Source organism: Zingiber officinale, chromosome 3A (assembly GCF_018446385.1).
Source record: "Zingiber officinale cultivar Zhangliang chromosome 3A, Zo_v1.1, whole genome shotgun sequence".
Taxonomy (NCBI): domain Eukaryota; kingdom Viridiplantae; phylum Streptophyta; class Magnoliopsida; order Zingiberales; family Zingiberaceae; genus Zingiber; species Zingiber officinale.
In genome coordinates, this window is record NC_055990.1 from 145844065 (window position 1) to 145871003 (window position 26939).

Consider the following 26939-nt stretch of genomic DNA (forward strand, 5'->3'; position numbering starts at 1 on the left):
CAACATGATAAGGACACTCTGAAAATGATGGATGGATCCACTCCTCCCTGTTCTCCCCGCCCAATTGAGGGTAAACAAAGTCTTAGAATTAGCTATGATTACACGATATTTGAATCGAGCAAACCGACAATGGATTAAAAACAACACGTTAGATAGTATAATTCTCCTCGCCAAATGTCCTAGACGAAAATGAACTTTCATAGTCCAAAGATTTCATTTGGATGCATGGTCAGATAGTTAACCTACATGTTCCTACTTTCTAGGATTGTAGCTTGGCATAAAGATGGCAATCACAATGAAGCTTGATGTTTCCTTGAGATGTAAACTTGAAGGTTTATCACTCTTATACACATTTTCTAATAATTCTAGCAGAGTTTCAACCATTACTGAAACATTCATCTCCACTTAATAACAAAAAACACTCTGGCACTAACCACGGCAAAATTCAACAGTTCAATAGGAACGAGGGTTAGACAGGGCAAGAATCCAACCTCAAGAAGACACCAGCCAGCCAAGAGGAAGACTCCACTAGAAATCAAAAGGCAACCAATCATGGCAAAATTTGATAGTTCAATGAACACACAAGCTCAGCGAGAGCACAACAAGCACCTCAGTATCAAATATTTCAAAGTAGCATAAATCATAAATAATGCGATTGTAAATCCATCCAGAGTTTTAAGGTAACAATGTCACCGACACAAAATTCAAAATAACAAGTAGAACAAACCCTTCCTGATGTAACTGAAAAAGATCTAAATGACACGGAAGATTTAGTTCATCCTTCTGATGAGTTCATTGATGTAATCTTCACGGTTTCCTGCATCGCCTCCTTCAACATAGTGGTTCCTCTTCTTCTTCAGGCCGCCCAAGGGTGCCTTCAACTTGAAAGGCCACAGAAAGTTGTTGGCCTGCCTGAAGTGCGGTCCGACAGTCATGATCTCGTGGACAAGATCTTCAATGCATAAGATGTTACATTTTCCCAAGCCCTACAAGCAAAGTAATCTCCATCATTATCGACATCTGACCATTGTTTGGATGCTATGGAAGACTATAACACTAGTAATACTTAGATCTCTTAAATCACTTGTAGTTGTTACATTTCAGAACATGAAACAATCTTAGATTATCATATTATCAGATGTCATACCTGCTCAATCACTGAATTGTCTGTAAAAGGAATTCTCTGCTTGTTCAGCTTCCCAAACCCTCTCTTGTAGATCAACTCCCTCACACTCTTCAAATTGGGATACCTAAACCATTAAAATACAACTCAACACGACAATTGCACATTCAGAACTAAAATATATAAGAGAATAATAGCTTCAAAAATCGAGAAGAAAAAGAAGATTCCATACCCATAGGTCACATAAGGCTCAACTCTTCGCAACATGTTGATTGTAGCCTTGTTGACTTTCAAAAACACACCATTGAATATCTACAACAGTTTATAATCACATAAACTTACAATCAACTCTGAGGATCATGTTTTATCATGAACGTACCTGTCTCAGACGAAGAAGCTGCAAGATCTTTCGGGTCTTCGGGTGCATTGCATTTATACTTTTTACATCAATTGAAAGCAGATAATTGATATGTTAACTCTTAAATTCCAGCGTAATGCATCTTATTGCACAAAAAATGCTCAGACTACGAAATGGCGTACCCTCGAATGCGAATGATGAACAGAAGCTTCGGCTCAGGGCTGACGTAAAACCCTCCCTTCAACCTGGCTTCTCTCTTCAAGCGGATCAGGTCCTTCTCCTACCGAACAAAGAAAAATTGAGATAAGAATCTTATCTTAACATCAAAGATAGAGAATAGCACACATCAATTACCTGGGTTTCATATTCCTTGGAGTACTGCTGAGCTCTAGCAGAGATCAACTTCCGATTCTCCCGAGACTTCTTCTTCTTCGCGACAAGCTCCTGCTTCTTGGCGAGCGCCCACTGCTCCTCCCTCTTTCTTTTCTTCAAAACCGACTCCGGGATCACCTTTTTCGCCTCCTCCGTCGACATCCTCCTCGCTCTGGCGAAACCACACGTCGTAACAATCAACACCGAAATTTTAACAGTGAATTGAGATCGCTGGAAAAACAGACACCGGAAAAAGGGAGGCTTACCTTTGCGATCTCTTCGGTTACGAAGGCTATGAGGCTGAGAAGCGGCGTTGAAGGTGGCCATCGAGGCCGTTTATAGGGAACTTTTTGGTTCGGTTCTAGGGTTTGCGGAGGCGCCATGGACCCATCCGACGGCCGAAGGTGGAGGAGAGCTTTTACGGGTTAATATGAACCATTAGATTAGTTCGAACAATGTTACTGTATGGGCTTGTTGGGCCTTAAACTGTATGGGCTTGTTAGGCCTTAAACTGTATGGGCCTCTTGGGCCTTAATCGGAGTAGAGTGGGCCAAACATAAATTGAAGGAACATGATCCGTTGAGTCGATTTAAGTCTCACAACAGCCGTCCGATTCCACTGATCGCTTCATCCGACGTTCCACGCTCGCCTCCTCCTCATTTTCCCCTTCCGCGCGGCCTCATTCGCGGGCCGATCGAGCTTGACCGGGTTGATGGCGGTGGTGGCTGGAGTCTACTGTCTGTGGCGGCCGCGGCTGTTGTGCTCGAGGTGGTTACCTCCCCGCGCCTCCTCCTACTACTCCGCCTCCGATTTGGTGAAGCAAACCGTTTCCTCCCACGACATCGTCATCTTTTCCAAGACCTATTGCCCGTAACACAGATCTCTCTTTCTCTCCCTTCGTCCTCTCATTTCCCTTTGTGTTGGATTCTTCGTAAGGATCTACTTCGTCAACAACTAGTGTTGACGTATTGAACCTTTTTGATATTGATCTGCTTGGATCGCGAGAAATTGTGATCTTGTTGTGTTTGTTACTGCGGGTTTAAATCTGGACTTTCTTCACTTTTTTCTGTTTTCCTGCGAATCTGTGTTGGTGAATTCTCCGGAAAAAAGAAGAGTTTTTTACGGTTCTGTCACTTTCTTTAGAAGTTTTAGCTCAGAACCATGTTCCTGATCGTAGGAGTTCTTCTAGTACTTGTTTGCAATCTGATTCAGAGGTGGGTTTTACCAAATTGCTCGTTTTTCTCCTGGAACTTGGTTGGAAGCTATTTGATAATGTGCCTTGTGATGAACTATTGATTCTTTCTTATATCACACTGTTTTTGTTTAGATTTCTCATCCAGTTTCAAAAGTTTGTAGTTAATCATTAGATAGATTTTTCATACACATGGAAAACCTTTTTCTACAATATGTGGATTGACACTAGTCAAATTTTGTGTTCTAGTTAACTAAGAGTCAATTATGCCATTTATGAATGGTTTTCTTTATTGCACGACGAGCCCGATAGATTTTTTTCATATACATAGACAACATGTTTCTATTATATGTTGATCAGCAGTGATCAACTTGTGTGTTCCAGTTAAGTAAGAGTCAACTGTGCCATTTACAAATGATTTTCTTTACTACATGAAGCACTTGATAGATTTGTTCATATTCATGAACAATATTTTTCTATTGGATGTGGATCGACAGTGATCAATTTATATGTTCTAGTTAACAAAGAGTCAATTGTGCCATTTACAAATAATTTTCTTTACCACATGAAGCGCTTGGTAGATTTATTTTATATATGTAGACTATAATTTTTTACTATATATGGATCAATAGTGGTCAATTTGTGTTTTCTAGTTAACTAAGAATCAATTGTGCCATTTACGAATGGTTTACTGTATGAAGCTCTTGATAGATTTTTTTTTACATACATGGCAATCATTTTCTACTATATGTGGATCGACAATGGTCAGTTTTTGTTTTCTAGTTAACTAAGAGTCAATTGTGCCATTACGAATGGGTTTCCTCACTACATGAGCACTTGATAAATTTTTTCATATGGATAGACAAGTGGCCAATTTATGTGTTCTAGTTAATTAAAGTTAATAGTACCATTTCCAAGATGGTCTTCTATTACATTAACTCGATAAATTTTTTCATATGAATAGGCCACAGTTCGCTACCATATGTAGATTGACAGTGCTCAATTTATGCATAAGTTTAACCAAGAGTCAATTGTGCCGTCTATGAATGGTTTTCTTTACTCCATCAATCACTCTTTGTTGGCAGAATGAACTTATATGGGTCAATTTGATTTAGACTCAATTGACCCATTTACTAATGATTTTCTTTGCTCCAGGAGGCACTCCATTGATTTTTCGTGTACATACACAACTTTGTCTACTATATGTGCAATGGCAATGATGAATTTGTATGTGCGAGTTTAACTAAGAGTTAATTATGTCAAATGCTTTTATTTACTCCATGAAGCATAGACACTTTGTCCACTATATGCGCATCGGCAATGTTAAATATATATGTGTCGGTATACTAATGTGTTCCTAAATGAAACAGTGATTGATTCTTATTGTACATAGAAAACTTCTTTCGTACTACATGCATTAGAAAAATCCTTATAAATGTCACTAATTGGCAGATATTGTGGGACTGCAAAAGATGTTTTTAAAGAACTGAAACAAGAACCGCATGTTTTGGAGCTGGATGATAGAGGTTTGTTAGCTGCAATAGTTCTTCCTTGCAAATGGAACTGTTCACTGAGTGTTAGAGTTCCTATTTTAGATTCCCGAAACAACAAAATCATGAAAAAAAGGAGTGCTTTTATCATCTATTCTCTAGTTGGGCTAGGCAATTTGTTTGAGTGTTTCATGCTCAAGTGGAGTTATTTTGTGTCAATCAAATGATGCATACAAAATGGGGAATAACTCACCAACATTCAACTTCTATGCCAAACTTTCATGACAATCGATTTATATGACAAATTTCTAGAAGTATGTATTGCTTTATGTAACTCCACTATATTCTTGTTGCGTCCCATGACTTTTGTTATTATCTCTATAATTCTTGCTGTTCTAATGCTCAATATTTTTGTGGTGTTACAGCCTTTGTCAATATATTAATAAATATAAAAGAAGTAAATAGTGCGTATGAATAGTCTATAAAGATATTAATATGCTTTAATTGCATCCAATATAGCATTATGCTTCATCTTGCTTAATGCAACCTAGCTAGTGAATACATCTATGAAATCTACACTCAAACTGAAGATGCACAACTCGTAATTGGGGAGGCCTTGACGATATTCATGACTTATTTTTACCAGCATTTAGTTGTTTATCAATTTGTTCTTTTCCTTTATTTTGATGTAGATGACGGACCAGACATTCAAGATGCATTGTCTCAGCTAGTAGGGAGGAATACAGTCCCTCAAGTGTTTATTCATGGAGAACATTTGGGTGGATGTGATGGTACCAGCAACCAACATTTGCATTCTTCTTCTTTCCAGAAAATTATCGAAATTAATCTTATTAATCTCGGTTTACATGCATTACAGATACCATAGAAGCATATGAAAACGGGAGGCTTCTAACTCTTCTTGGTATCAACTCAAAAGGTGTTCCTTGAATGATTCATACTGAACACCTTTACTTAAGTTTGGTGTGGTAGTGGTACTATAAGACTACCTAATATATTGCAAGATGTGGAATCCTTCGTTATCTACTTCACCCTAAACAAAAATTAATTGAAGCATTAAGCCATTTTGTGCTTGTTTCATCTGAAACTTGGATCTTGATGGTAAAATTGGATATGCTGAGACAGTAGTTTGAATGATTATCATCGCAGAAAAGTTGGCAAAGATGTTCAGCCATCTAGGACTGATGAATGATGGATCAGGTGAGAAGTTAAATTGGCATTGCATGTTTCGAATTTGGTTAGGAAAACCTAATTGGAATCCTAGTTATTAATTATCATCATTGCACTCAAAAGCAAGGACTTGAATTATCAGCCATATCAAAAACCTAGGGGGTGTTTGGTTGATGGATTTGGGAATGAGGGAATGAAATGATAGTAGAAGATGATATTTGGATTATGAGTTTGGGAATGACAATTTGGAAATGATTTCTAGATTTATGGGAATCAATCAAATCCATATAATTAGGTGGGTTTCATTTCCATTCTCATTCCCATTCTCATTACACCTTACTATCAAATTCATACCCATAGTCATTCCCATCATTTAATCAAATGTCACCCTAATCATATACAACCATGAAATAAATGGAGAAGTAGATGAAACAGTGAAGAAGCCAGCATTGGTATTATTCGATCTATATATGTATCTTTTCCACCTAATTAAGGCCATTTCCCTGGCTCTCATGAGATGGAATGGATTTGTTAAAAAAAACAAGTAGAGATGATGATCATGGCATTATGCAGGCTTCGAAGACACAACACAACTGAAAAAAAAAAACTGAACAGTAAAGACTTCTTCCTTGTTGCACCTAGGTTGCCTGCTGCTGCCAGTTCATGGTGTATTGTTTAGTTCAGCAAGGTCCATCACACTAAACTGTGTAATGCTGCTGGATGTTATCAATGTCTAGTCCTTTGAGCTTGAACACCGATTCGACATGTCCTTTGAGAGTATTCAGCTCGCGAAGCCTGCAAAAGATTATAGCTTTAGATGCTTCAACATTTCAATTCTTTTGTTGTATCTACAATGAGCCTAAACATTTGCATTCATTTCCATCATATTTATTTCAATTTGAATGCACGAAGTTTACATCATACAGGATTTCAAGAAAGGATTCATTCAATTGTTTGTCATCTGAATATCTCAGAGCAGCTATAGGTGTAACAGCTCGCAGATGATAAACATAAAATTTAGGATGATAGGCTGAATATTTATCAATTCAATTGTAGACTTTACATGTTTTCAGTATATAAATAATTCTCAGAGAATGCAAATACCTTGCAATTTCTGCTCGCCTTTTGGCTTGCTCAGCGATCTCAGAAAGCTCTCTGTAACTGCTTTTCTCAGTGAACAGATTGCTACTTTCAGGAGGCTGAAGTCCATGTAGGGTTCTTTGTGCCATTGCCCATTGAGCTTCCCTTTCTTCCCTTCCATAATCCTTCTTTGTAGTGAAGGCCGTCTGCATTCAGATTAGTAAAAAAAACAAGATTAATGAGATGAATTAGATCATGGGATCTGCTAAGCTGAGGATCGGTAGTTCTACCTTATTCTCGAGTAGGTTGTCCCAAGCCTTTCCACTGAGAATGTATCGGATGGCAAATTTGAACAAGTCGAGGGGAAAGAAGAAAACCATACTGTACAGCCAAATAACACCAGCCCATCCCCACCCTATGCCTTCTATTCGGGCAAAGCCCCAGTTTGCATAAACAGCAATGAGAGTTGCAATCTATCAAAGACCAAAGTTTTTCTTATAAACGTTATGGAAGAGGTCAAGATATCACAAGCTAAAGGTGAAGAAAGGATAAAAGTTTGCACAAGGGGGAAGAACTTACAAGCTGAGCAATTAAGAAGGCACTGACTAGGAGAAGACCAGGGCGTTCGACAAAACACCAGCTGCGTGATCGAGTAACAAAAATAAGTGCCTGGCTAACGATGCTGACTTGAAGGTATAAAGCAGACATCATCTCGGCGTTGCTATCCCTCAAAGATCTGACATTAAATTTTTCCTGAAACATATCATCAGAATTCACAACTGCATCCAATATAATAGTCTTTAGTTGATTGAAACTCAATATCTCAATTTTTGTGTCGATCGAAATGATACATGTAACTAGAAACAAAGTATCAGATAGCAATGTCTTGATCTTACTGAGAAGAAGTCTGTTTCTTTCATGGCCCAGAAGAAAATAACAGTCATCACGGCTAGGTAACCACCGAGCACAATTCCAGTAGCAAAAATCTCTTGCAACTTCCAACTGTCGGGCATCGGAGATGGCTTTACTCTGTCCTTGGAGATCGTCATTATAGTACCTATAATTACAAAAATGCAATAGGAAAAAAATGACTATAACATATCATTGAAAGCCGACTCAAACAAAGGATTATTTACACTAACCATCATTTAGAATGGCAATAATCAAAACCATGAAAGGTGAGAAGTCGAATTTCCATATCAGTGCAATAAGCATAAATCCGAGCTGCAGGATTAGGAAAGGGATGAGAAACAATGAAACACACATGGATAGGTTCAGGCATAGTTTCAGCAAATGGCTTACCACAATACGAATGGTTATGGAGACAGCATATATCTACAGTTTAATATGATCAGAGAGTTAAGCTGATGATATAGCAATCAAAATAAGAACTGAAATAGAATGTTACTGATTGTTAGCTACCGTGTAGTTCTTCATTCTCTGAAAAATAGCTCGACTTGTAAGCACAGCACTGATGATGACACTTAGCCCTGGCTCGGTGAGGACGATGTCTGAAGCACTCCTAGCGGCATCTGTAGCATCCGCGACCGCAATTCCAATATCAGCCTTCTTCAGTGCAGGCGCATCGTTAACTCCATCTCCTGTCATTCCGCAAATATGTTTCTTTTCTTGCAACTTCTTCACAATTTCGTACTTGTGTTCTAAGAAGGGAGAAAAAAAAATCAGTATCTTGCTCCATAGTGATTATATGTATAAGCATAAGGAGATGGGGATCAATTGAAGCCCACCTGGAAAAACTCCTGCGAACCCATCAGCCTTCTCTATCAGTTCATCCACCGGAAGTGCAGCTATTGATGCATCCTTATTCTGGCCTAGCAGTGAAGAGGAAGGATACATATTGGTTCCCATTCCAAGCCTGCGACCAGTTTCCTTCGCTATAGCAAGTTGATCACCTGCGAGGGCATAGCTAGTTTAGAAAAATAAGGAGATAATTCAGTCTACAAAAGCAAGAAAAATTATATAGGGAGAAAAAAGAATACAGGACCAGTAATCATCTTCACATTAACACCAAGATTAAGGGCTCTGCGTATGGTTTCCGCACTGTCATGCCTTGGAGGATCAAATAGAGGCAGCAAGCCAACAAATTGCCATGGGCCACCAGGACTCTCCTTCGATTTCTCTGGTACTTCCTGTTCAAAGCAAACACACATATATATGTCTTGAGAACAAGAGAGATTGAATAAAGTAGCTGTTTCGGTTTCATCATCTGAAAGAGAAACTAGACCTGTCTGGCAACTGCTAGTGAGCGTAGCCCGCGTTCGGCATGAACCCTGTGCCTCACATCTTCCTTGCAGTTGCAGAGGTTCAAAATCTAACACCGAGGGAGGAATTAAGCTAATGTTATGTCAGAGAATATGAAAAAAGAGAAAACAAAATACCTGCTCTGGAGCACCTTTGCTCACCCGATGCCAATGGCCCTCGGCATCAATGTAGGTAAGAGCAGTTCTTTTGTCGACAGGGTTAAAAGGAAGAAAATGCACTTCCCTTATACCTGCCCTGGCCTGTACACCAAAGTTGAAAGAATTAGTGAAATCTAACTGCATCATTCTGAGCATGTGGAAGTAAAATTTTAGCAAATTATGAGGTACGTACCTCCTTTGGGTCAGCAAGCATTCCGACCATGGCAGCATCAATAGCATCTTGGTTCTCAGTCCTCGACGCTCTTGCGGCCAACAAGACGACGTGTTCCTTATCTACACCCTTTGCAAAGACCTCAATCAGGTTCTTGTCGACGCCAAGCTTGTTGAGCGTGAGCGTGCCGGTTTTGTCACTGCAGAGGACATCCATGCCGGCCATCTCCTCTATTGCGGTCATCCTCTTCGTGATGGCTCCTTGCTGGGAGAGCCTGTGGGAACCAATCGCCATGGTGACCGACAAAACGGTGGGCATGGCAATGGGAATGCCTCCTATCAAGAGGACCAGTAGGTTGTCGATGCCGTCTCTGTATCGTCTGTTCTGGATTGGGTACATGACAATTATCTCCACGATCATTCCGACGGCAATGGAGCAGATGCAGAAGTTGCCGATGGCCGTGAGGACCTTCTGAAAATGTCCGACTTGGTTGGTGCTGTCGACGAGGTGGGCAGCCTTTCCGAAGAAGGTGTGGACGCCAGTGGCAATGACGACGGCCTCGATTTCACCTTGTTTGCAAGTTGAGCCGGAGAAGACCTCGTCGCCGGGATTCTTGGTGACGGGGAGGGATTCTCCGGTCAAAGCAGATTGGTCAATCTTCAAGGGGTCCCCCTCAAGAAGGCGAGCATCGGCAGGGACAATATCACCAAGTTTAATACTGATGATGTCGCCAGGAACCAGAATTGCTGCTTCTTGCTCGCTCCACTGGCCATCTCTGAGCACCTGCCGACGGCAAATTGTTCGTCAAAATTAAAGAGCTTGTCAATGGAGAGGGAAATAGACCGATCACAGTTCGGAAGCGCTGTTCAGTTCACGATTTGCGATGTTCAAAATTTTTATTTTTTTTTATATAAAAAAAAAACTGAAAAGCTTAGACTGAGTTATACCTTTGTTTTTGGTGCAAGGCCAGCCATCAGGGCTGCTGCGGCGTTGCCGGCGTTGTTTTCTTCGATGAAGCTGATGGTGGAGTTGATGACGAGCAACGCTACGATGCCGACGAAGTCCTGCCAGTCCGGAGGTTTCCCGCCACCGTTGGCCAAGGCGATGGCCATGATAGCAGCCATTTCCATTACCCAGGAGAGGGGATTCCACATGAAACCCAGAAATTTGAGGATTTTGCTCTCCTGCACATTGAAAACTCAAATTATTTTTGTCGCTAGAGAATTAAACAAAATCAAGTTCACAATATATACATACTTTTCAAAAGAAATTTAAAAAATATATATATCAGTGTAGATTACAATTAAAAAATTTTACCTTTTTCTCTTCCAGTTTGTTGGGACCAAAGATCTGGAGGCGATTGGCTCCTTCCTGAGCTGAAAGACCTTCCCTCGAACATTTCAGCTGCTCAAATACTTCCTCGATTGGAATTCGTTCCTGAGATCACACAAGAACATTATTAACTTCCAAAATTAGCTAAAATTAAACTCAAAAAATTTCTACTTTTAGCACGTCATCATATATAGAAAAGAGTAACGCAAGTTAAGATCAATTAGATCCATAGTGCAGTGGTAGCACAAGAATGTGTTTTCGAGATGAAAAGAAATAAAAGACTGTTAAACTGTTAAATTTTACAAACAAACATACTTATAAATCACAAGTCACCATCTAAAACTGAAATTTATTCTAATCTAAAATAGTACCAGTGTAACAGTGCAAAAAACAGGAAGGTTGCTTTCCATGTATAGAACGACCACAAGCCGTTCGTGGAAAATGTAACGTCAGCAGGATCAGAAGCATTAACTTAATTAGAGATGACAAATAAAATAAAGCTATACATTTTCGACACAATTTCCCCCCCTTTTATTCGGTTGGGATGCTTTGGGGAAAAAATAAACGAAAAGGCTAAAGAATATAAAAAAAAAAATCACACCTTTTTTAATTCATCATGTTGCTTAAGAAAGAAAAATAGCTTCAGAAATCAACTTCACAATAATCATCTCTTTAATTTTTCTTATAATATTCCGTTTCGTATCTGCATACATAAAACTACTCTTCCAATAACAGAGGAAGAATTTCTTATTTTAAAAACACAAATTTCCCCACAGCTCAATCTCATCTTCGCTATGGGTAAACAAACAGAGGACAAAATCTACAAATCTCGATCCATACGACATCAAATAGACATACTTCATATCATGTTTGAACATAAAAAATGAAAGGGAAAAAAAAAACGAAATCCCTAATAAAACTCCAGATCTGTCGCAAAAATTAAAACAGTATGCTGATTGATCCCGGCGGAGCTAACTGGATCTCCGATTTATTAACGATCCGATCACATATCAACACAATACCAAGGAGGCCAACAGATAATCGCGCAAGTCGAAGATACAAGATCCGATCACTCACCAGATCGACTGTTTCGTTCTTGATCGCATCCAAGCTAATCTCCTTGCCGTCTCCGGCCATCTTTCCTCCGAGTCGAAGGATCCCTAGGCCGAGAGAATCACAAGAGAAAGAAACCAAAGCCCTAAAGCGATGAGGGAGCAACCATCACCCACCTGATCCCCACTCCCCTTCACTATCTCTCTCGATCTCGAAGAAGAAGTAGAAGAGCTGCTCCAGTGAAGGTGATCCCAAACGCTGCCCTTTTATAGTCCACTTAGTCTACCCTCGCGGCCTCCATGGCCACTCTATTTCGACACGTAGGAACTCTATCCCGCATATGCATTTCCTATGCGGAGAAGTGTCAACCGTTGAGATCGATTTCGATGGCGATGTGTCGGTTCGTATACAAACAACTATGCTTGAAATTGCAGGGAAGGTCAGGAGGGATAGGCCCTGTTGTAGACTTAGAAAAGTCTGCAAGGAGACGCGCAGAAACGCGACCCGCCTACTACAGTTGGGGGCTTGCTGGTCCCTCAGTGCAAGTGGAGCCACGTGTTGAGTTGAATTGAAAATTAACGTAGAAGTTTGTGACCGGATTATATTTTCGTCCTTTAATTTTATTATTTTTCTCATATTTGGTTCAAAATTTTCGTTTCCCCTTTAATGATAATTATGGTCGAACAAGAGTCGAAACTTCTTTATCTTCGTATATTAATTTTAGTTAAAATTGATATAATTATATTAAAATAATTTTAATTAAGTTAAAATATCTATCATAATCACTTTATATTATCAAAATTTTGATTAAAATTATAAAACAAGGAGTGCTACCATGACTTTGAGGCCACTTTAACATAGATTTATCATCAAAATAAGGATTCCTTTTTAATTTTTACTCATTTATATATCAAAATATACAAGCTATTTCTGAACGTCAATCTGGTAATGAGAACTGAAAAGGAGAAAATCTAGGGACTGAAGTGAGAAACTAGCTAATTCAAGGGGCAAATGGGAATTAACTGTGAGAAAAAATAACGGTGATTTAAATATTTATAAAATAAACAAACAATTAAATTGATGTGGAGATCGGTGAATCAACGACTTCTACGCGCACTTTAAGGTCCGTATCGTGCAATCACGCCCGTTGATTCGTCCGGATATGGCGGGAGATCTCTGATCATTACGCATCGTCTTCCTCCAAAATTAATTAATAAATTAACGGCATTTTACCAAACAACTGCATGTGAATTTCAAATTTTTCATACTTCAGGTAGCATTTCTTTCGGATGATTTTATAAATATATATATTTTTTTAATTAAAATATAAAAATATATAAAAAAATTCTTCTGCACCTATGCAATGTGGTCACTGGGCGTGCGACTAAGTATTAGTGATTAACAATAACACTAATAAAACTATAAAAGTAAAAGCAATTTGATATATAATTGACTAGTTACACTTGTTTATATACTTTTCAAACCACCAATTTTGTGTTAAATTCGTCAAAACCGCTATTTAAATTTCGCCCAAAAAAACATCATAATTATATAAAATTATTTCCATTGTGTCGATTTTCCCTCGATTCCGTAGAAACTTTATGTTGATTACCTTTTTTTCCTTAGATTCCTTGGATCGACTTTGTTTCTCCATTACCATCAAAATCAATCAATTTTGAATCACAAAAATGTTATACTATTCAATATTCAACTTAATGTGTTTAGACAATCGATTTATTATCTTTACCTTTCCATTTTGACAAAATATTGAAATTATCGCTAAAACAATAGACCATTCATTCTTATTTTCATACATTTCTATTAAATTATTCAAAAGATAATGTTAAATATTATTATGGCTTATTATTTTTCTTTATCTAAGCACATAGTAAAATTGTTATTTTAGCGGTCCCTTTAGAATAATCTCATTCTCTGAAATGAAATAAATTAAGAAGAAGTCACAAGGACCCTTTTCATAAGAAAAATCAGATACCAACAAAATATTTTATACTTGTTTAAAATTGACTTTAAAATTTTTTTTGGAGTAACTAGCCTGTAGATACCAATTCGTTAGGATTTATTAATTTTCCTTATGAATCCAGAAATTGGCTACTAATAGACAAGAGGGATGAAGAAAATGATGTTTATAATAGGATTAAAAGAACAAGCTGCTTTGAAAATTATATATAGTAGAGTTAGAATTTTTGAGCCATCAACGTTCTTAGTTAGATTTCCTGTTTAATTTTGTAAGATGGTGACTTTTAGCCATTGATGAAAGTGTTGGCTTCGTGAGTTACGATAAAATTAATGTATAAAATATAGCTCCAGCTACTAAGCTCGGTATGATTTGAATTTGAGTTTCAGTGATTGAATGAGATATTAAATAAGTTAAAATTAATCGGATATTTAATAAAAAAAATAGATCTGTTATCTTAGCGGTCATTTTAGTACCGATCCTATGGATATAGAGAAAGGCAAATATAGGTATACAGGTCATAGACGCAAGGTAGGGTAAACCTCAAGTACATTGTGAATAGTTCAGTAAGGAGATGATACATTGTGAATATTTTGAGTTATTGTCGATTGATACGGACTGTTACGAACGGATCCAAGTATGACATGATAATTAAAGTCAAGGCGACAAGGTAGTCAAAATCAAGATGAGGTGGTGGTCCAAATCAAGGGGAGGTGACAATCAAAAGGTCGCTCTCAACATGGCCCGGCTCCTCGCCCTGCACCAACGGTCCTAATACAAGGACGACTGGCCCTAGAGCCGGCCGAGCTTGAGGGACCTAGTGTGTCACTCTTATGCTAAGATATTTAGCATATAACTAATTGTTCCCGAACCGGTCGGGTTTAATAAAAGATTGACCTGCCACAAGGACGTTTGAGAATACATTTGTCCGAGTATCGGTGATCTAGTCTTTCACTCTCAAAATATAATCTAACATACAGTCGATCAAACATATGAGCTTTCACTATTCATTCTCTCTCCCTTTTTTACATGGGTGGTTGAGTATACAGCTGACTAGAGTTGCAAAGCTCAATATCTTTATCTTCGGCGAGCAAACATGTGAGGCATATCTCAGAAGAAACCCGACTGGATTTCTAAAGTTCATATATCACTTCAGGGACAAGCTTCCCAATATAAAGACGATCGACTAAACGTACTGGTCGAGCCTCTCAGAGCTGAGTTCCCCATTATCCAGAAACAAGTATCCTTGCATATGGTCGGTTGGTCATAAGAACCGTCTAGACCTAGGGCACTTAGCTTCCCATTAATTCATAATCAGATCTCCAACATTATGTTGGGACCAATTATGTAGCTAGGGGGGGGGGGGTGAATAGCTCGGCGCGATCTCGTGCTCGTCGTTGCTTGTTTCTTCAAAGATGCGCAGCGAAAATTACAAAGAAACACACACACAACGCTAACTCTAGGATTTACTTGGTATCCACCTCAAGTAGAGGTGACTAATCCAAGTGATCCGGCGGTTAGAACAGGGGACCCCCATTCTGAGGGGTCAATGCCACGCGGGATTCAAAGGCCCAGGTGGCCGATCGGAGAAGGAGGGGCCGACCCCCCGGCCGACCGACCGGTGAATAGCCGAAGGCAAAAGTCGCCCCGACAGAAGTTGGGGTTCCGACGCTCAATTAAACAGTAGCAAAGAGCCGAGCGGAAAGCCTAATAGAAGGTGACACTGCTACAGTCCCTACATGGCATCCTACCGAAAATATCCCCAGTATATCGATGTCAACGGCAGGCCGGACGGGATGTGAGCTCCGTCCAACCAGCACTTAAGATAAGGGCCGTCCGGATGGACTTCCCGTCCGGATGGACTGGCCAGACGCCCTGGCCTGTGATCGGTAGAGAGGAACAAGAACATCTTATGACAGTTGTCAAGCCCTATGGCTAGGTCGTACTACAAGTCTGACAACAGGGTGTTCTGTTGTCCCATCGACGACGTGCTGGGACTGTAGCAGTATGGCGTCAGGTAAGCATTCTGACAGACACATACCGAGGTATGGGCTACGGACACGTATGCGCCTCGACGTGCAGGAGTTCTTTCATCGCGCTATATAAAGAGCCTCATACTTCGCCGGAGGTACGGGTGAGACATCTTTGAAGCCACCTTTTTCACTACTTGTTTGTCTGACTTGAGCATCGGAGGGTCGCCGCCGGGAGCCCGACTTCTGTGCAGGTTCGCCGGAGCTTCGTACGACTAGTCGGAGATCTATATCAGCAAATCGGAGAGCACCACATGCCCAGCGTCCGTTGAGTCAACGTTCGGACAAGATCAAATTGGCGTCGTCTGTGGGAACGCTCCTGTATCCGAACAGAAACAATGGACGAGGCTGGACGACAACACACGGTGACGCTTTCCATGGAGGAACTCGACGCTCTGATCGAGTTGAGGGCCGCCAAGCTCGTGGAACAAAAACAGAAAGCAACAGCCGAGCGGCCAGAGCAACAAGCAACATCAGCGTCTGGCGGTCAAGCGGAAGCACCACCTGCCACCGTTGCATTTCATCGGGCTCTATTCCGCACCCCCGAAGCCGCACCCACTCATAGAGATCGGGGATCTTCTTCTGATGAGATGCCGAGACGAGATGACCGAAAAGGGAAAGCCCCCCGAGCAGACTCATCGCCCGAGCGGATTAATCGCCAATTTTCAGAGACTATCCTACGAGACCCTCTGCCCAAACACTACGTGCCTCCAACGGTCGGCGAATACAATGGAACCACCGATCCGGATGATCATTTAGGCAAGTTTGATAACACGGCAACCCTGCATCAATATACAGATGGGGTGAAGTGCCGGGTTTTCCTCACCACCCTATCTGGATCGGCTCAACATTGGTTTCGGAGGCTACCGGACGGATCCATCTCAAGCTTCAAGGACTTCCGAACGGCTTTCCTCCATCATTTTGCAAGCAGTCGGCGCTATCAAAAAACCAGCGTTAGTCTGTTCGCCATCAAACAAGAAGCCCGTGAATCGCTCCGAGCTTACATCCAGCGATTCAACAAAGTGGCCATGGATATTCCAACGGCCACCTCGGAGACCATGATGAATGCATTCACACAAGGCCTCGTGGATGGGGATTTCTTCCGGTCGCTCATTCGGAAGCCGCCCCGAGACTATGACCACATGTTACACCGGGCCAACGAATACATCAACGTGGAGGAAGCGCAAGCGGCCAGGAAAAAAGAAACTCCAACCGAGCGGGCTCCTCCTGCTGAGCGGAAACAGCACGTCGCTCATCAGCCGCCGAGAGGACCGAGGGCCGAAGCAATCCGCTCCCCCCATACCAGGTCTCACGTGCAAGAAGTAGCTGTCGCCCGGCCCAAGCCCAAGAAGAAATGGACCCCGATGTTCTACTCCTTCCACCGGACGGACACGCATAACACAAGGGATTGTTGAAATCTTCCCTTCGTGGCTCATCCCGTTCCCCGGAATGGCGGCCGACGGTCTCCCTCAGTCGACCGGCGACAAAGAACTCATGAAGCCGACCGGACGCGAGCTGATAGGCGACAGCAACAGACTACCGATCGGCATCGCTCTCCAAGGCAGGAGAATCGCCAAACGTCAAGAGAACGGTCTCGACCATCCGCTCGTGAGGAAGAAAATAGAAGTAATACTTCCCGAGGCGAGATCAACATTATCGCTGGCGGGCCGACCGGAGGGGACTCCAACCGAGCAAGAAAGGCGAGCGTCCGGCAGCTCCAGATCCATGCAGTCGGTTGTAGCCGAGAACGGGCGAGTGGACCCGAAATCAGTTTTGGACCTGGGGACTTAGAAGGAGTTGAAGTGCCCCACGACGATGCTCTGCTCATCAAAGCGGTAATAGCCAACTACACTATTCACCGCGTTTTTGTTGACACAGGAAGCTCGGTCAACATAATATTCAAAAAGGCGTTCGATCAACTACAAATTGACCGTGCCGAGCTGCTGCCCATGACAACCCCCCTCTACGGGTTTACGGGCAATGAAGTCCTTCCGGTCGGACAAATCCGGATGGCTATTTCATTGGGAGAAGAGCCGCTCAGAAGGACGCGTACAGCAAACTTCGTGGTGGTCGACTCTCCCTCATCATACAACGTCATTCTGGGACGACCGGCGCTCAGTGAGTTCCGAGCGGCCGTCTCTACCTTCCACCAGAAGATCAAGTTCCCCGTCGAAGACAAAGTGGGAGAAGTACGGGGAGATCAACTGGCAGCTCGGCGATGCTACGTCGAAATGGTCCGAGCCGAAGCAAATTCCGCTCGGAAGTCGCCACGGATCGAGGTGAATGCTATAACTGAAAAACCTCCCTCTTTAGTTTATGAAGAAAAAGAGGAAGTGCAGATACACCCGACCCGATCGGAGGCCACGACATTCATCGCATCCGACCTGGAGGCGAATCAGAAAGAGGAAGTGATCCAGTGCCTCCGGAGAAACCATGATGTCTTCGTCTGGTCGAGCGCAGCATGAACTACACGTCCGACCGGGCGCACGGCCAGTAAAGCAGAGAAAAAGAGATTTCAGCGCCGAACAGAATTCCATCATCCGAGCCGAGGTGGAAAAGCTCTTGGAGGCCGGCCATATTCGCGAGGTGCAGTTCCCGAGCTGGCTGGCGAACGTAGTATTAGTCTCCAAGCCGGGCAACAAGTGGAGAGTATGCATAGATTTTCGGGATCTCAACAAAGATTGCCCAAAAGACTTTTATCCTCTGCCCCGGGTAGATCAGCTAGTGGACTCTACGGCCGGCTGCGAATTAATATGTATGCTCGACGCTTACCAAGGCTATCATCAAGTGCCACTCACCCGTGAAGATCAAGAAAAAGTCAGCTTCGTGACGGCCGACGACACCTATTGCTATAATGTGATGCCGTTCGGATTGAAGAATGCGGGAGCCACATATCAGCGCTTGATGAATAAAGTGTTCAGAGAGTAGATCGGGCAAAATCTGGAAGTGTATGTGGACGACATTCTCATCAAGTCCGTCCGAGCGGCCGATCTCTTCAAAGACATGGAGGAAACCTTCCGAACACTACGCAAATATGGAGTCAAGCTAAATCCCCAGAAGTGCCTGTTTGGAGCAAAAGGAGGGCGTTTATTGGGGTACATAGTGACCGAACGGGGCATCGAAGCAAATCCCAGCAAGGTGAAAGCTCTACAAGACATGCCACCTCCAAGAAATACAAGGGAAGTGCAGCGTTTGACCGGGCGGATAACTGCTCTGTCCAGATTCATCTCCAAAACTGCCGACCAGAGCCTTCCTTTTTTCAAAATCTTGCGCAAGGCCACTAAGTTTCACTGGGATGAAGAATGTGATCGGGCGTTCGAAGACTTGAAGGCATATCTGAACTCCCTCCCGGTATTAGCCAAGCCGGCTGCGGGTGAGCCATTATGTATTTACTTGTCTTCAACCGAGCAAGCAATCGGCTCGGCATTATTGAGGGCGAGCGGAGAAGAGCCTGTGTATTTCCTTAGTCATATTTTAAAATATGCTGAATCTCGCTACACTGGGCTCGAGAAGCTAGCTTTCGCTCTGGTCCTCGCCGCTCGGCGCCTTCGTCCATACTTCGTGGCACATACCATCATTGTCAAAACCAATAGCCCGCTCGGTCGTGTATTATTGAATCCAGAAGCGTCCGGGCGGCTCATCAAATGGACGACGGAGTTAAGTGAATTTGACATCCAGTACCAGCCCCGCTCGGCAATCAAAGCGCAGTCCTTGGCAGATTTTGTGACTGAGATGCAGAATTCAGAGCCAGAAGCTATGTGGAAAATATTTGTGGACGGATCCTCCACTCGGCTCGGAAGCGGGATTGGAATACTGTTGCTCTCCCCACAAGAAGAAAAGATGCACTTATCCGTCCGGATGGATTATAAAGCTACGAACAACGAAGCACAGTATGAGGCTCTCATAGCCGGCTTGCAGGCAGCACGACATGTGGGCGCCGGTCGGGTAACGCTTCATTCAGATTCCCAGTTGGCCGCTCAGCAGCTCACAGGTACTTTTGAAATCAACAACGCTCGGCTCAAGCTTTACGCTCAAGCCTTCGAGAAACTCAGGGCCGACTTTAGAGAAGTTATTATCCAGAAGATACCCCGAGCGAAGAACCAAGCGGCTGACAAGTTAGCCAAACTTGCATGCTCAATAACACCGATCGCCATCCAGCAGCCAATCGAACAAGTATCTTTGGTGGCGCACGTCGACCGGATGGAGGGCCTTACGTTTCCGAGCGACTGGAGGGCACCCATCACAGAGTTTTTGCGCTCGGGAGCCACACCGTCTGATCAGAATGAAGCCCAGCTGCTAAGGAGAAGAGCCGGTCGGTTCACACTCATCGGCGATTAGCTTTATAAGAAGGCTTTCTCACACCCGCTGTTGAAATGCGTGAGCTCGGAGGACTCGACTTACATCCTCCCAGAAGTACATCAAGGATCATGCGGAGGACATCCGAGCGGACGATCGCTGACTAAGAAGATCCTGTTGGCAGGGTACTTCTGGCCAACATTACAAGCAGACGCCGCTCGGACCGTATCGACGTGCCTTTCGTGGCAGAAGTACCATAACTTCTACCACCGGCCGGCAGAGGAAATGAAGACATCAATAGTCTCATGTCCGTTCGATCAGTGGGGAATGGATATCGTGGGTCCATTTCCTATGGCGACCGGGCAGCGAAAATTTCTGCTAGTGGCGGTCGATTATTTTTCCAAGTGGGTGGAGGCCGAGCCACTAGCCAAGATCACCGAGCGGATGGTCAAGAAATTTATTTGGCAGAACATCATCTGTCAATTCGGCATCCCTCGCCGACTGATTTCCTACAACGGACGACAGTTCACAGGAAAATTGCTTGAAGATTGGTGCAAAAGCTATGACATCGAGCAACACTTCACATCTGTAGCCTATCCCCAAAGCAACAGTCAAGCCGAAGTAGCCAATCGGGAAATTCTTCGCATTCTGCGCGCTCGGCTCGACCATTTGGGAGGAAGTTGGGTGGATGAAGTGTCGGGCGTCCTATGGGCCATCCGAACGACTCCAAAGGAAGGAACGGGCGTCACGCCTTTTCATCTGGTGTACGGCGGCGAAGCAGTGATTCCCGTCGAAGTCGGTGTCGAATCCGTCCGGACCCAGAATTACGATGAGGGCAACGCCGAGCGGAGGAACATGGAGCTGGATTTGGTTGATGAAGAGCGAGCCAAGGCGTCCGTCCGGCTGATGGCGTACCGTCAATGGATGAAGCAAAACTACAACAGGCGCGTAATCCCCAGATCATTCCAAGTCGGCGACCTTGTCTGGAAGAAAGTCAAGCCGGTCGGCGACGTCGGCAAGCTAGAAGCTCCGTGGGCGGGTCCTTTCAAAATCATCAAAAAGCTCCGCTCGAGCGCTTACTATTTGGAGGATGAAGACGGACGACAGCTGGATCGGCCATGGAGTGCAAATCATCTCCAGTCTTATAGAGCTGGGTGAAAGGTGCACTGATGAAACTCACTTTTGTGTATATTCTAGTCACCCATGTTCTTGTAATGTAGGCAGCAAAATTAATTCAAAAGATAGCCAATGGGTTTGCCGAGCAGCAGTATTAAAGTTAGCCTTAAATAGGCCGTCGAGCTCCGACGTTAAATATCGAGAGACGAATCGGCGTCTATAAATGTCCGAGCGGAAGACCGTCGAGCTCCGACGTTAAAAATCGAGAGACGAGCCGGCGTCTATAAACCCTCCGAGCGGAAGACCGTCGAGCTCCGACGTTAAATATCGAGAGACAAGCCGGCGTCTATAAACGTCCGAGCGGAAGACCGTCGAGCTCCGACGTTAAATATCGAGAGACGAGCTGGCGTCTATAAACGTCCGAGCGGAAGACCGTCGAGCTCCGACGTTAAATATCGAGAGACGAGCCGGCGTCTATAAACGTCCGAGCGGATAGCCATCCACGTGATACATTCTAGCGGTGGGAGCCGACCGACGGCAGAGCCTGTTCTTTAAGGCCAACATACGGTCGAACGGCTCGATTAGCAAAAATATATGGAAACCCCCTTTAAGGTAAGGTGCAAAGTAAAAGATAGTTAATAAGAATTAAGGTGAACGACAATTATTTCGCGCGCCGAGCGGCTACGCAGTTGCATGGCGAAAGACATTTTTGAAGACAATCGGATTGAGTCCATCTTAGAGTATGAAGCCGAGCGGCTTGAATTCGTGTTAGAGTATTAAGCCGATCGGATGAGTTTAAAAGAACACTTTAAACATGACGAAAAAAAAATTTTCGCCAAAACAAAAGTTGTAGGAACGGAAAGATGATCTATTTGCGCCAAACTCTGGGCAAGCAAAAAGAATTACAACAAAAATAAGTTTGGCCGAACGACGGTACAAAAAGGTTGATAAAAAACATGCCTCACGCGTCAAAATCAAAAAGAGCATCTGGAATGGCGCCCATCACGGTAGTCAAATCGTCGGGGGGGATGGTCAGCTCGGCGGGAAGGTGACCTTTGGTCTTCAAGTAATCCACCGCCGCCTTAATTGGCTCTTCGAAAGTGAGGGAAATCTTGTCGGTGAATTTCTCTCCGAAGTCGTCCGAGCGGACAAATGCCTTCCTCACTTCGTCATAGCGAGCCGACTCCCCCTCCTGCTACTCTTTGAGCGCAGCTCGGGAAGCATCGTTGGCGGCACGGAGATCCTTCAAGTCTTCTTCAAATTTAAGAAGATCGGCCGAGCGACCCTCCTTCTCGGTGGCCAGAAGGGCATCCAGATCCTTGATGCGTTGCTCTAGCCCTCTGATCTCCACCTTCATTAGGTCCATGTCATCGATGGCCTTGCGCTTCCGAGTGGTCGCCGTCTTGATCTCTTTATCCCGTTGTTTGACCACAGCCTCAAGCCGAGCGACCTCGCTCGACAGATCGGAAGTGCATCTCCGTTCGGCTTCCAAAAGCTTTTTGCTCTTCTCCAAAGCAGCCGTGGATTGCCCTTGGTTTGCCTCCGAAAGTTTAAGTTTTTTCATTTCTTCCTCCAGCTCAGCCAGTCGATTGCTGACTGCGATTTGCTCTACCCAACTCTGCGAATGAAGGCAGTTAAGTTAAAAATGCAAATAAAAAATATCAGTAAAGCAGAAAGGCATACCCCGGTCGCCTGCTGCAGGTTACTGTCCCCTAGCTGACTGGGGGACATAAGCGCGACACGTATGCGCGCGTCCTCCCAAACTTTAGCGAGCGGACCGGTGAGGGTGATCTGCTGTTCGGGAACAGATGGCCGATCGACGGCCAGTAGGTATTCCTCCGAGGGAAATCTGAGGACAATTTTTATCACCCTTGGGCCGCTCGAGTCATCTTGAGACGCAGCAGCATGGCCAGAGGACTCGCCGACTGGACGGTCGCCCAGTCGCCTAAGACGACGTAGAGTCTGAGTGGTGGAAGGTTGAGCCTCAGCGATGGTCGGCGGCAAGTCAAGCTGAGTCGGAGTGTGCTTCGAGGAGACCGCCTCAAAAACCACAGGAGCTTCATCGCTCCGCTCGGCAAGCTGCTCCCCCGGAGGAGGCTGTTGAGCGGCTTGCTCTAGCCGACGGCATTTACGAGTCACCAAGGGCGCCTCGTCAGCCGATCGGCCCTCCTCCTCGACCTGGACAGATGTGATATGGGTCACGGCCTCGTCAGTGGAGACGCGGGCGGCCGAAGTCTCGGGAGCAACTTGAGTTCCCTCGCTCCCTTCAGTTGTTGAGCCGGCCAGAACCAAACCCCGTTCGGCTGCCTCCTTGTCCTTCACCGCCTCAATATTGGCGGCTTTCAGCTTGAGCTTTTCGGTTGCCTTTGCACGCCACATAACTTCAGCTGCAGAAACAAAGAATAAATCAGTTAGAACAAAAGAAAAAGGGGAGATAAGAATCGCTTACTCATGCTACAAGGCAGATCGGCTTGGATGGGGGACAAGCCGAATATAAACATCACTCCAGGGAGGAGCAACTTGTCGATATCGTAGTGTTGGCCGACCAGCTGGTTGGTCGCATGAAGATACGTCGGATGGCTCTTGAATTTGCCAAGACCCAGTTGGTTCGGCACCGCCGTCTGCACTTCGTTCGGAAGGCCGGCCGTTCGGGAAGACGCATAAAAAAGAAATGCTCCTTCCAATGCTTATTGGAGCTCGGCATATTGGTAAATAGGACGAAACCCGACCTAGATTGAAATATGAAGGTCCCCCACTCGGATTGTTTTGGGTAGAAGAAATAGTGGAAGATTTGGGGGGTCCAGGGGGATATCATTCAACTTGAAAAGGACTATCACCCCGCTCAGCAACCTGATCGAGTTCGGGACTAATTGGCCGAGCGGGAGGCGAAAGTGGTTGCATATTTGGATGATGAACGGATGTGGAGGAAAGCGCAGCCCGGCCAAAATTTGATCACGGAAGAAGCAAATGGTGCCGGGCGGCGGGTCATTCGGTCGATCGGAAGGAGTGGCTACAACTATTTCGTGGTCGGCTGGAATTTCATACGTTCGAATAAGACGCAATGTGTCTTCTTCATCGAAGCAGCTCTCCATAGTCGTATACCAGAGACCAGGAGCGCCGACTGTAGGCGTAGAAGTACTCGCCATGGTCGAAACAGAAGCGATAATCGACAGAAAAACTAAAAGAAAATGCCGATAGAATGCAAAAGGAAGCAATACAAGAGGCGGGTAGCAGAAAAGGAAGGCTTACGGGTGCTAGAAAGATCGAGGAAAGGAAGAAGATGGCGAGCACACCAAACAGGCAGGGAATGAGAATCGCCGGAGCAGAGAGAGCAGCGTGAAGGCGAAGTCGATGAAACAAGAAGGCGGCGGAGAGAAGTGGCCGCGAGATTTATAACGTTAGCGTCGAACGACCGTGGCTGTCCGATTCAGGTCACGGAGAACGAGGTTATCATCTAGCCATTCATTTCAAACGGCTGCTGTCCCATCGGAGGTAACGCCACCGCCATACGCTGACAAGAGCAGGGTTACCACGTGTCAGCAGGACACTGGTCGTATTTAATGAATGCACCTTACCGTGCATAGCGCACGTGATTAGCAGTGAGTGAAAGGATTTGATAAGAATTTCAAGGGAATACAAGGCATGAGCGAGACACCGCCGACCGGATGTGCAACTCTATGCCTAGCCGAGCGGACTAGTATAGCGACCGTAGTCCAGTCAGATCGGCAGTCCAGTCAGTCGGACTTCGCCTCCTTCGACTAGACTTGAGGGGGAGGCAAGTGATCCGGCGGTTAGAACAGGGGACCCCCATTTTGAGGGGTCAATGCCACGCGGGAGTCAAAGGCCCAGGTGCCCAATCGGAGAAGGAGGGGCCGACCGACCGGTGAATAGCCGATGGCAAAAGTCGCCCCGACAGAAGTTGGGGTTCCAACGCTCAATTAAACAGTAGCAAAGAGCCGAGCGGAAAGCCTAATAGAAGGTGACACTGCTACAGTCCCTACATGGCATCCTACCGAAAATATCCCCAGTATATCGATGCCAACGGCAGGCCGGACGGGATGTGAGCTCCGTCCGGCCAGCACTTAAGATAAGGGTCGTCCGGATGGACTTCCCGTCCAGCCGGCTGGCCAGACGCCCTGGCCTGTGAACGGTAGAGAGGGACAAGAACATCTTATGACAGTTGTCAAGCCCTATGGCTAGGCCGTACTACAAGTCTGACAACGGGGTGTTCTGTTGTCCCATCGACGACGTGCTGGGACTGTAGCAGTATGGCGTCAGGTAAGCTTTTTGACAGACACATACCGAGGTATGGGCTACGGACACGTATGCGCCTCGGTGGACGTGCAGGAGTTCTTTCACCACACTATATAAAGAGCCTCATACTTCGCCGGAGGTACGGGTGAGACATCTTTGAAGCCACCTTTTTCACTACTTGCTTGCCTGACTTGAGCGTCGGAGGGTCGCCGTTGGGAACCCCTTCCCGGCCCGACTTCTGTGCAAGTTCGCCGGAGCTTCGTACGACTAGCCGGAGATCTATATCAGCAAATCGGAGAGCACCACGTGCCCAGCGTCCGTTGAGTCAGCGTTCGGACAGGATCACCAAGGATCTACACACTCACGCACCCTCCACTATGTAAACACTTCTTTTCGGTAACTACCGAAGGCGGAGAAGCCTTACAACACTCTCAATACAAGAAGAAAGCAAGGGAAGACAAATACAAGAAATATCTTACAAGATATACAATGAAAACCCTAACCCTAGTTTTTTCTTCTTCGTGTAACTTGCCTCTTGACTTGGACGTGCCTCCAAGATCCTTCAAGAACCGGCGTGAGAGTGAAGAGGAAGACTGTGGAGAACTGTTGTGTAGAAGAGAATTGAAGCTGTGGAAGTTCTACCTAGAGAAACGCTCGCCAATAGCTATATCCTGCGCCAACGGTCAAATCCCGATCGATTGGATTGCTCCCAATCGATCGGGGAGGCTTTGATCGATCGGTCAATCGATCCAGGGCGCCTCTGTGCTCTCGGGAATTGCCTAGATCGATCGGCTGATCGATCCAGGGCTTATCGTGCGAATCACACCTCCCAATCGATCAACAGATCGATTGGGAGGCTTTCTGTTTGTGCGACACTTCTCCTTAATCAATCCACCGATCGATTGGGAGAAGGCTTGTTGCGGGGACTCTCCCAATCGATCGGGCGATCGATTGGGCATGAGCCAATCGATCGGCTGATCGATTGGGCATGAGCCAATCGATCGGCTGATCGATTGGGCATGAGCCAATCGATCGACTGATCGATCCAACCCTTATTTTTACCCAAAAACAAGGATCAATCATGACCTGTTGGTACATCATGCCTAGCATCCGGTTACCCTTGACCTGCTAGAACTCCCTCACCAAGTGTCCGGTCAATCCCTTTGACCCACTTGAACTTTTCTCCTCGTGCTAAGTGTCCAGTCATCCTTGACCCACTTAGACTTATCTTCACTAGGTGTCCGATCAACCTTGATCCACCTGGATTTCCCATGCCAAGTATCCGGTCAATCCCTTTGACCTACTTGGGCTTCCTAACACCAGATGTCTGATTAAATTTGATCCATCTGGATTTCCTGTGTCTGGCTTCACTCACCAGGACTTTTCTTCTGCTTAGCTTCACTCACTAGGACTTCTCATTTGCCTGGCTTCACTCACCAGGACTTTTCATACTGCCTAGCTTCACTCACTAGGTCTTTCACCTAGCTT

The 26939-nt window shown here is 44.6% G+C and overlaps 3 protein-coding genes across 3 annotated transcripts; 1 reads left to right on the top strand and 2 right to left on the bottom strand.

Annotated features, from left to right (window-relative positions):
• Positions 1-621: 621 nt before the first annotated feature.
• Positions 622-2253, bottom strand: LOC122052667 (60S ribosomal protein L7-4-like). The gene is made up of 7 exons (XM_042614323.1): positions 2120-2253; positions 1836-2025; positions 1664-1761; positions 1503-1560; positions 1356-1435; positions 1148-1250; positions 622-986 (listed from the first exon to the last, which is right to left on the bottom strand). Exons 2-7 carry the CDS (start codon positions 2013-2015, stop codon positions 771-773), a joined length of 735 nt encoding a protein of 244 aa, XP_042470257.1. The 5' UTR covers positions 2016-2025; positions 2120-2253; the 3' UTR covers positions 622-770.
• Positions 2254-2518: 265 nt separating this feature from the next.
• On the top strand, positions 2519-5640 carry LOC122052670 (glutaredoxin-C8-like). The gene is made up of 4 exons (XM_042614325.1): positions 2519-2723; positions 4498-4571; positions 5228-5326; positions 5413-5640. The coding sequence occupies exons 1-4, from the start codon at positions 2566-2568 to the stop codon at positions 5481-5483; spliced, it is 402 nt and encodes a 133-aa protein (XP_042470259.1). The 5' UTR covers positions 2519-2565; the 3' UTR covers positions 5484-5640.
• Positions 5641-6150: 510 nt separating this feature from the next.
• LOC122052669 (plasma membrane ATPase-like) lies at positions 6151-12015 on the bottom strand. The gene is made up of 16 exons (XM_042614324.1): positions 11805-12015; positions 10713-10832; positions 10343-10579; positions 9417-10178; positions 9203-9325; positions 9049-9135; positions 8809-8953; positions 8552-8716; positions 8226-8464; positions 8106-8138; positions 7946-8027; positions 7700-7860; positions 7383-7556; positions 7094-7276; positions 6828-7009; positions 6151-6518 (listed from the first exon to the last, which is right to left on the bottom strand). Exons 1-16 carry the CDS (start codon positions 11862-11864, stop codon positions 6422-6424), a joined length of 2850 nt encoding a protein of 949 aa, XP_042470258.1. The 5' UTR covers positions 11865-12015; the 3' UTR covers positions 6151-6421.
• Between the last annotated feature and the right edge of the window lie 14924 nt (positions 12016-26939).

Coding starts and splice junctions, on each gene's coding strand:
- LOC122052667 (XM_042614323.1), bottom strand. CDS start 2,015: ATGTCGACGGAGGAGGCGAAAAAGGTGATCCCGGAGTCGGTTTTGAAG. Junction 1,762..1,835: donor CCAAGGAATATGAAACCCAG/GTAATTGATGTG, acceptor TTTGTTCGGTAG/GAGAAGGACCTGATCCGCTT. Junction 1,251..1,355: donor GAGCCTTATGTGACCTATGG/GTATGGAATCTT, acceptor TTAATGGTTTAG/GTATCCCAATTTGAAGAGTG.
- LOC122052669 (XM_042614324.1), bottom strand. CDS start 11,864: ATGGCCGGAGACGGCAAGGAGATTAGCTTGGATGCGATCAAGAACGAA. Junction 8,465..8,551: donor GTTCGCAGGAGTTTTTCCAG/GTGGGCTTCAAT, acceptor CTCCCTTCTTAG/AACACAAGTACGAAATTGTG. Junction 8,139..8,225: donor AGAGAATGAAGAACTACACG/GTAGCTAACAAT, acceptor ATTAAACTGTAG/ATATATGCTGTCTCCATAAC.
- LOC122052670 (XM_042614325.1), top strand. CDS start 2,566: ATGGCGGTGGTGGCTGGAGTCTACTGTCTGTGGCGGCCGCGGCTGTTG. Junction 4,572..5,227: donor TTTGGAGCTGGATGATAGAG/GTTTGTTAGCTG, acceptor ATTTTGATGTAG/ATGACGGACCAGACATTCAA. Junction 5,327..5,412: donor ACATTTGGGTGGATGTGATG/GTACCAGCAACC, acceptor CATGCATTACAG/ATACCATAGAAGCATATGAA.